Genomic DNA, 10448 nt, shown 5'->3' with positions numbered 1-10448 from the left:
GGCCGGGTCAGGTTTCGTACTGAGTCCACGGGTCGTGGGCCTAACTGTGACGGCCTCATGGTAGGCCCACGATGTATCGTGTCGGGTCGGGCCGAAAATTTTAAAACAGGGCCCGGGCCTGGCCCAAGCCGATCCATCGTGCCTAAGGCTAGCTAGTTTTACTAAATTTAGTCTGCTTTGTCGTATCGGGTCGATTCATGATGTGCCTTGTCGTGCTTTTTTCAAAAAATTAAGGTACAGGCCCGGTCCATGGCTTCGTGCCCGTGCCGGGTCGGACTTTAGGCCGGCCCGGCCCACAACCATCTTTAGTAGATAGTATAGTAGTCATAACATTTTCTCACATAAAAGATAAAACGTACCGACTGTATAACATACTTCCTCCGTCTTTTAATACTCGCAACGTTTGGACTTTTGCCACTATTCATATAATCTACTTTGACTATTCTTAGTGTTTTTTATATAAGATAAAACATAGTCATGTGGTATCTTGTTCGATTCTTCTCAATGTTTATAAATGATCAAAGTTGTGCATTGGCATACATGAAACTAAGGATACGTTGCGAGTATTAAAAGACGGAGGAAGTAGTTTTGACAAATTTTCCTTAGAACAGGAACATCTTTAATTTCAATAATACAGTAAACTTCATACTACGTACTTCGTAAAGCACCTTCAATAAAAATAAAATAAAAAATAAAAAAAACTTCGTAAAGCCATACGTTGTTGTTTCTGAAGAATTCCATCTTTGCAGTCATGACTCATGACTTGATTCTACTATATATATCCTCAGATGTAATCCAAATCTCACAAGTTGAAGAGGCCCTTGGAAGATCGAACAACGACTTACGAAGATCATTTCCCAAACTTAGTCCATCTCTTATGTGAAACTCTTCTAAAACAGTTGCATTACTCAGAAGGTAAGCTATCAATTCAAGCTCACGAGTTAACCAAATCAATCCAAATATTGTTATTCTCTTGATTTTATTCACCAAACAATCTGCTGGTTTATCGTACTCCACTGCAACATCATCATTATTTGTAAGCCAATAATGATGCACCTCAAGATTCTTTAAGTTGGGAAAACATTCCAAACAAAGCAGCAAATCCTTCCACCCACTCATACCAATCATTCTCAAATCCAATGTAAGAGTAGCTAGTTTACCAAACATAACTCCATTATTTATTTCACCATTAGAAAGGTAACCCATTATATTCGAGTTTCTATCAAGTCTCAAGTGAAGATTGTTACTAACATTACACATTCTTCTAACAAACTTGGCCATGTCTTTTCGATAATCATAATCTCCTAACATTGCAGCAGTTTCAGTTAGAGTCCTGGTCAAATCAAGTGATGCTTCCAGTAATGTAGTTGGATTTTGGGTCAAGTAATAACACGAAGTGCTATCAACTATAGTCAGGTATTCCAAATTAGGTGTATCGATGTAGAATTTGTTGCGATGTATCTGACTTCTTACCACGGAGTAACAACTCTTTATCCACAATGACTTCAAATTGGCAGCAAATATATTCACAATACGAGGCTCAATGTCTCGTAATATAAACTCTAAGTCTAAAACTTCCAACAAAGGGCTACACCTACACAGAGTTTCTAACCAAGGAGGGATCTTGGAAAGATAGCGCAAATCAAGATTCTTCAAATTAGGGAGTTGAATAGCTACGTTTTCAGGCATACGAAAACAAATATGCATGAAACCCAAAGTTAAACTTACCAGAGATTTGGTTGTAAACACAAAGGGCGGGACGAAAAGAACGTATCTATTTCCCTCATCGGGGCAGAAGATATTGATATTCTCCACATCTCGACTGCAAACTTCATGGAAGCATGATATTTGATCTCTTAGTATATTTGTTACAACGTTAAATATCAAAAAGTTAGATAGAGATTTCAATTCAATATGAAAGTTGTGCAGTTTCAAAGAGGTCAGCTTTATGAGCTTTTGTACAAAAAGGATGTCGTCTTCGTCTTTGTTGTTGTTTTTGCCGATTTCGGACAACGCGACAAAGTTGGTGACTCCGGTCCAGAGGTGACGCCATCGGGTGGATAGGACGGAGGTGGTGGCAGCGGAATTGATAGGGAGGCAAGATAGTATTTTGGTCAAGATATCGTCTGGAAGTGAACTCAACCTGTCTTTTTTCTTTTTCAACACCCAAATTTTCCTGCAATTTTTTCTTAGCCATCTGACATTGTTGTTTATCTTAATCTTCATGCTGATAGACAAGAAGGGCCGTCCAAGATACAGGAAATTCAGAATTGGCTATATGATAGAATATGGGAGCGGAAATCTGTAAAGTATATTTATCCTAGCCGATAGAATATCGTATGTGGTAGAGTTGTGTTATATCTTAGCTATATATATAATACGAAATATAAGATAGAATTCTACGTGACTTAGGAAAACGATGAAACGTAGGATCTAGTGTGTGTTATAAATAGAAATCAACGCCCACGAATAATCATAACACACAACCTAATATAAATTAGGAAACTAGCTAGAATCATCAATGTACACAAGATAAGTACTCCGTATTTAGGTTCCCTAAATACATAATTCTCCAATACTCCGTACTATACAAGGAGTATTAGAGACCTAATAACATTAGATTACAACTTGATAATCAAGCAAGGAAACAACACAATGACACACTTTGATATGACTAGTTATTGGTATGACTAGTTATTGGGTACGTGCACGTGCCATACAATTCATTTTGCTGGCCTGTTGTATTAGGGGGTAAAGTGGCTACAATTCATTGGCATTTCCCTTATAATAGTGAAAAAGAGCAAAGGTGAGAGACAACCTTTCCTATATGCTACCGAGGCCGCCGCCAGCCAGACCGGTATTGTGGGGCCTTTCGTATAGAGCCAACCAGCCAAAGTGTTGAGGGTTGATACTGTAATCTCCGAGAATGGAGTTTAAGTCTCTTAAAATTACATTTTAAGGAGGATTCTACCGTCCTAACAATCAGCCGAAGGCTTTGATTGAAATTGAATTTCTCCCCCCACCATTGATGATTCGTGTGGATACAACAATGTCAGGATCACTGGTCAGGCAAAGCTTGGCATAAACATATTTCTTGTAGTAATTATAAAAGTTCGGAATGTCCCTTGCCTGATGTACATACACATCAAGGGTACCGATAAAATCTTCTAGGTTATGAACATTCACATTCACCACGTTCTTGTCAGTTCCGTTTAATTAGCTCTGTGAGTGAGAGTATAGCTGACTAAGACTTCTTACCTCTGTGGCCCACCACCGCTAACAGTCAAGATCTTGAATGTTGACACGGTAGATTTTGGTGAGTCAAAATTGTGCAGCACAAGAATCACAAACCTGAAAGATCATAAGAATATCACATTGTGAGAAAGTTTGACAAGGGCTAAATAGCACGACACACAGGTTAAACTCCAAAAAGACGTTCATGATGAAACATAACAAGTCCAATCAAAATTGATGTTCACATTGTAGCAATATTAGCAACTACAAGAACCACAAAAGCTAAAAAGAATTCCATATCATAATACAAAGCTTCTAAGATAACGGAGTAAGTATTCAGTTTTCTCATAAGGCATAATACCATCAAATTTAATCAATTCATAAATTTGGAAAACGAAAATTCTTGAGCATGACATTAGCATTTTCTCAAAAATCAAAAGGTATCTAAAGGATATATAGAAAGAGTTCCCTTGGTTAAAATATAGCATGGGGCTATTAGAGACGAGAAACAATTGTCATTTAAAATTAATTGATCTCATAACAATGAACAAAAGATGGAATTGAAGTTATCCATAATTGAAGAAACGTATACTGGAGTAAAACTATGCTTGCTTAGTTAAACTATGAGACTACAGTTACCACACTGTCAGGATATGAAATTTTATACAGTTGTAAAGACACATTCATCAAAACTTGTACACTGAACTAAACTGAACAAAAAATAACTGAAATACACATAAAACATTATTGCTATGAGTTCCATGAGTTATTGTGTGAAATCAAACTAATAACAACGAAGGATATATAATTTATGAGAAAAAGAAGGTTAGATAATCAAAACCATGTAAAGGATGAATATTATAACAGGATATTTGCTGCAAGAATAATATTTCCTCCGTTTTTTAATACTCGCAACGTTTGGACTTTTTCCACTATTCATATAATCTACTTTGACTATTCGTAGTGTTTTTTTTATATAAGATAAAACATAGTCATGTGGGATCTTGTTAGATTCGTCTCAATGTATATTTTCAAAATATCAACTTTTTATATTTTTTGCATAAGATATTTTAAGATATAAATGATCAAAGTTGTGCATTGACATGCGTGAAACTAACAAACGTTGCGAGTATTAAAAGACGGAGGAAATATCTTTTAATTTCGCATAATCATAGTGAGGTGTAATTCACAAAACATTCATAGTAAAGAGTTGAATTTAACCAAATAATAGTATGTAGTTCATGACTGCGTGACTTCCATAAACAACAACTAATAAAGATATTGGGACTTGAGAGTATAATTAAGTACTCCCTCCGTCTCTTTTTGTTTTTTACGTTTGGTATTTTGCACGCGTTTTAACGACTAATTAATGTGCATTGAGATTATTCTAAGTTTTTCATTAAACGAGAAAAATTACGTTTATTTATAATGTTTTCACTCTTATCAAAATTCTGATATGGGAAAAATGAAAAAAAGTTAATGTCTTTATGGAAAAGTGTGATGGATTAAATGACTCAATTGATTTAATTGGTTAATATAATAATTGGGTACAAATTTTGATAGAATATTAAATCATTTATGTGATAATATAAAAGGAAATGTAAAGAATATTTTGAAACACCAAAAAAGGAAACCTAACAAATAAAAAGAGACGGAGGGAGTAGATCATATTAGCAAATAAAAGTAACCATGCACTTAATCATTAGCAAAATACTACACTCACTGTAGTATATGGCAAAACAATTGGATATATATTATGTACCAAAGAATACACATATCCTGACTTCTAGGTATCCATAGAAGAATCTTATAAACCGAAATCGACGATTCAAAAACGAAGCAATGATGTTGAAAGAACAAAAATGCTAGCAAAACGATTGGTCCAATTCTAGACTTATAATAAAATTCAGCTCCCTCAATTAGATAATCTTTGACCACCATCAAATATACAATCATCTATACTAATATATTAAAAGGCGTTTATAAGAACATATATGTGCCACGTAGATCCCTCCTTATTACGCCACATCACCACTACTAAGTATCATGACATGTAGTTGACAACCAAAAAGTACGTTGTAAGGATTGAACACTAGACCTCTTGAATTAAAAGTTACCATTCTTACCATCTTAGCTAGCCACAATGATGTTATATCTTTCTATTTAAATAATAAATACAACCTTTTTAAAATGAATAATAATGAATTAAAGGTAAAAAAAACAAACAAAAGGGAATTAATTACTTAACTTATAAATGTACAATTCTTCTCTTCTCAACTTAAGCTTAAAAATTAAAAAAACTTAGGATAATGGCCATGGGGTGTAATTATGAGTGCGGAAGAGAGAAACATTGACAAGAGTATAATAATCAACTAATCACGAAGAAGAGAACTCAAATTTGTTTGGATTTTCGGATATGGGAAAGAAGTTTGTTGATCGACCACTGATCTTGCATGGAAATCAAATAATAGCACCACATACGCACATATTTAAAATAAGTAAATCCCACTAAAAGTAAAACTCGGAGCGACGCCCGGACCACAAACTAATTGAACAACTAAAACATGCAATTTCATCAAATGAGTTCATCCTTTACAAACACCCAATTTCCCTCTCCATAGAACAAAAATGAACCAAAAAATTCCACTAAATAAAGAAAGTAAACACAAAAGGACGACCTAAAGAACTTCGCACATCAATTGAAACACAAAATCAACCACAAATTAAAGTATAAAAAGACAATAAAAAAAAAATAACACAGATCGAACAAATAACGAATTAAAAAAAAAAAGGGAAAAAAAAAAAGAAGAGAAATATGCAAAAACAGAGTTCAGACCTAAACGAACTACGGGAGTATTCCTAGATCTCTGTCCGCCATAGATAGGAGACAACTTCGATGGAAGGAGTGAATTAGAAAAGGGCAAAAGAATTTCGCCATGTCGGTTGCTTGAGAGAGGAGAAAAATATGTAAATGTGTAAAATTAACTTGTAATATGTTATTAGGAGTAGGGGTAGAGAACTGGAATACAAAAATTACGACAAAATTACTTGGCTTCCATTCATAGGAAATTTTCTGGTGAGTTACAACACCGGTTGTTCGGCTTTTTTATATTTTGATAGATGATAGATATATGATAAAGAAACTGTATATTAAAAGAAAAAAAGAATAAGATAAGGAAACAAAAAATTACAGTAGTTTTATAAAAAATCAATAAATACATCAAGTCACTACAAGAAATTGTACTATTAGCGACGGGAAATCCCGTCGTGAAAGGCCAATAATCATTGATTAACGACGGGATTCCTGTTGCGAACCCGTCATAAAAGGGGGTCGTCGTTAATAGAAAATCCCGTCGTAAATTCGTCGCAAACCCGTCGTAAAAGAAATTTGCGACGGTTATTTCCGTCATTGTTTGGTTGTTAGCCCCGTCGCAAAATGCTTTTGCGACTGGATTTTTGACCGGTCGTAATTAGGTTGTCGTTAAAGATACAAGAATTTGTGCACCTTAAGAACATTAGTATATAATTAAAAGAACATTTGGTTACGTAAAAAGTACATGGACATATATTTTTAATAAATTGTGATTTTTTATAACAAAAAAGTAAAACATTATATTGCATGTTCTTTTGTCGTAGTGTCATGTTCTTTTGTTTATGCATATGTATTCTTTTGGTGCAGATGGTGCACCATGCTCTATGTGCACCATGGTCCATAGTCCACGGATTGATCGTTGGTGTACAAACCTGATGAGCTTCAACATGGCTATAATATGGGCTGTTCTTGCGACCACATAAAAGATTGTGTATCCAAATGAGGTTTGGTTCCTTTGAAAGAGCCTGTAAAATGTCGCCAATTCGACCCTCCTAGGATAATATGGCCCGCTCTTGACCACATTGAGGCAATGCAATCTGACATGACCGTTTACAACTATGATCACCTTTGTTTTACTCCGTATAAATATTATACATCGGAGTAAAAATTAACTCAAAATGTTTAATAGTTACCCTGCATATGTAAAAATTATCTATTTTTAGTGATAAAATTTTTCGGAGTCTCATAGTCATAGCCTCCAGTTACTTTGTTTAGGATAGACAAGACATGATTGGAAGCATGATCACAATCACAAACAAAACAGAAAGGTATACCTAGCATTCTAGTATCCAACAAAAGTATTGGAATAAGCAGTCTAGTTAATGTATGCATCTGTCTGAAATTGTATCTCCCAAACTCCCAATTAAGGAAGAGATTAAAGTTTAAACATATACAAATCACATGCTAATTGCAAGCCATAATACCATTAATTCCTTAGTTACAGTAGGATTCAGCATAAGTTCTACTCCCATGGCATTCTAAAGTAATCATCATAGATATTGGTTGGGGCAAAGTCTAAGCTGGAGACCTGGAGTACTGGACATATAAGGCATCAAATTCCTATTGGAAAAAACACTATCTTAAAATTAAACAACACTATCTGAAATTCAAAATGCTTTTCGAGAAAAAAGAATGTGGATCAACTTCAATGACCAGTAAAGTTTAATCAAAACAGGTCAAATTTCATGAATCATTTGGCCATTTGACCAAACTAGATGGAATTAAACAATAATCCAAAGGTAAAAACAAGATGCCAGTAGGCTTAAATCAGCTTAATTAAGAAGGAAAAGTCCCATATGGGCCATATGGTATTTTGTCTACAAGTCTCATATGGGCCATATGGCTGCTGTCCAAGCCAACAAAACCAAAACTCCGTATTAGGGGTGCAAACGAGCCGAGCTGAGCTTTACCTTGTTCAGGTTCATTTAACTTATGTGAGCTCGAGCTCGAGCCCGAGCTTTTAACCGAGCTCAAAAATCTGTTCAAGCTCGATTCGTTTAAAAGATTTTGTGTTTGCGAACTGTTCGTGAACGGCTCATTTATTAATCACAAGTACGGAGTACCTACACAACTAAGCAAAGGAAAATGAGTTCAAAAGGAAACACCTTTCCATGCAACCAAAAAACAAAAAAAAAACCATCTTCAGAACTGATTTTCATGAAAAAACATCTTCACCTATATACTTCCATATTTACGGTGAGGGTGTAACAAATTAAAATAGAAAACATTTTCACATTAATAGGTAATTGGTATTCCTTAATGCAGAAAGCTAGCTCTTTTAAATGCAGTACAAAACAATTACAAATTTTACATGTCTAAAAACTCTAAATGTTCACAACTCTAAAACCATACGTTGAGCAAGGATTCTTCAGATAGAATATCTTCATTACTTGATGCTGTAACCCAAATCACACAAGTCGAAGAGGCCCTTGGAAGATCGAACAACGACTTACGAAGATCATATCCCAAACATAGTCCATCTCTTATCACAAGCTCTTCTAAAACAGTTGCAGTACTCAGAAGGTAAGCTATCAATTCAAGCTCACGAGTTAACCCAATCAATCCAAATATTGTTATGCTCTTGAGTTTCTTCACCAAACAATCTGGTGGTTCATTACTTGGTGGATACCAAATCATATGAAAATAATGATGCACCACAAGATTCTTTAAGTTTGGAAAACATTGCAAACAAAGCAGCAAATCCTTCCACCCACTCAGACCAATCCCTTTCAAATCTAATATAAGAGTGGCTAGATTACCAAACATAACTCCATGATTTACAAGGTAACGGATTATATTGGAGTTTCTATCTAGTCTCAAGTGAAGATTGTTACTAACATTACACATTCTTCTAACAAACTTGACCATGTCTTTTCGATAATCATCATCTCCAACCATTGCAGTTATAGTTCTAGTTATGGTCAAATCAAGTGATGCTTCCAGTAATGTAGTTGGATTTTGGGTCAAGTAATAACATGAAGAGCTATCAATTATATTCAGGTATTCCAATTTGGGTGCATTGATGAAGAATTTGTTGCGATGTGTCTGACTTGCGTAATAATGAGTCTCTATCCTCAATGACTTCAGATTGGTAGCAAATACATTGGCAATACAAGGCGGCTCAGTGTCTAGTAACATGAACTTTAAATCTAAAACTTCCAATAAAGGGCTAGACTTACATAGAGTTTCTAACCAAGGAGGGATCCGGGAAAGAAAGCGCAAATGAAGATTCTTCAAATTAGGGAGTTGAATAGCTACGTTTTCAGGCATATCAAAACAAATATACACGAAACCCAAAGTTAAACTTACCAGAGATTTGGTTTTAAACACAAAGTCCGGCACTAAAAGAAAGTATCTATTTTTCTCATCCGGGCAGAAGATATCGATATTCTCCACATCTCGACGGCAAACTTCACGGAAGCATAATTCTTGATCTCTTAGTGTATTTGAAAAAACGTTAGATATGAAAAACTTAGATATTTGTGAAAAGGTAGATAGAGATTTCAATTCAATATGAAAGTTGTGCAGTTTCAAAGAGGTCAGCTTTATGAGCTTTTGTACAAAAAGGATGTCGTCGTCGTCGTCGTCGTCTTTGCCGGAATCAGACAATACGACAAAGTTGGTGACTCCGGTCCAGAGGTGACGCCATCGGGTGGATAGGACGGAGGTGGCAGCAGCGGAATTGATAGGGAGGCAAGTGAGTATTATGGTTAAGATATCGTCTGGAAGTGAACTCAACCTGTCTTCTTCTTGTCTTCGCCCTCGTTCTCGTTCTCGCCCTTTGACATTGTTGTTCATCTTCATGGTATAGCAGGCTATTAGGAAAACTTAATAGAAAATTAGAATAATCAATATACACAATATATATATATATATATTTAGTTTCACTAAAATACATAATTCTCCGGTACTATACAAGGAATATAACACTAGAGACCTAATAACACTAGAGACCTAATAAGATAAGATAAGATAAAAGAAACAAATAACTAGTTCAATAAATATCCAATTAATTTTAGAATTAAATAATTCAATCACCATGTTAGAAAAAACAACGAATGAGAGTAAGATTACGTCGTTTCAGTCAGCAACTTTTCTCTTGAGCTCATTCGCCAAATCCATAAAAGTTGTACCCTGTTTGGTTAAATAACAGAAAACATCAACTCTCGCATATCGGACAAATTTTTAAAGGATACCTATTCCCATTCTTAAGGGCTATGTCCAAGGGTGTATTCCCATCCTTGTTCCTTTCAAGCAACAACTCCCTCATGTTTTCTAAAAGAGGTGTTTGTGCTAGTCTGATTTCAATATCAGCACTCATACACCCACTCCTCCCATAAGG

General features: G+C 35.1%; 2 protein-coding genes across 2 annotated transcripts; both read right to left on the bottom strand.

The window, feature by feature from the left end:
* Window positions 1–586: 586 nt before the first annotated feature.
* Window positions 587–6368, bottom strand: LOC110792798 (FBD-associated F-box protein At5g27750-like). The gene is made up of 2 exons (XM_056827625.1): window positions 6071–6368; window positions 587–3351 (listed from the first exon to the last, which is right to left on the bottom strand). The coding sequence occupies exon 2, from the start codon at window positions 2224–2226 to the stop codon at window positions 757–759; it is 1470 nt and encodes a 489-aa protein (XP_056683603.1). The 5' UTR covers window positions 2227–3351; window positions 6071–6368; the 3' UTR covers window positions 587–756.
* A 1969-nt stretch (window positions 6369–8337) lies between these two features.
* Window positions 8338–10230, bottom strand: LOC110792797 (F-box/LRR-repeat protein At4g14103-like). The gene has a single exon (XM_021997619.2). The coding sequence runs from the start codon at window positions 9908–9910 to the stop codon at window positions 8447–8449; it is 1464 nt and encodes a 487-aa protein (XP_021853311.1). The 5' UTR covers window positions 9911–10230; the 3' UTR covers window positions 8338–8446.
* Between the last annotated feature and the right edge of the window lie 218 nt (window positions 10231–10448).

The sequence above is a fragment of the Spinacia oleracea genome, chromosome 4, assembly GCF_020520425.1.
Source record: "Spinacia oleracea cultivar Varoflay chromosome 4, BTI_SOV_V1, whole genome shotgun sequence".
In the NCBI taxonomy this organism is placed as follows: domain Eukaryota; kingdom Viridiplantae; phylum Streptophyta; class Magnoliopsida; order Caryophyllales; family Amaranthaceae; genus Spinacia; species Spinacia oleracea.
The sequence above is the reverse complement of the archived record's forward strand: the minus strand, read 5'-3'. Positions and strand labels throughout refer to the sequence as shown.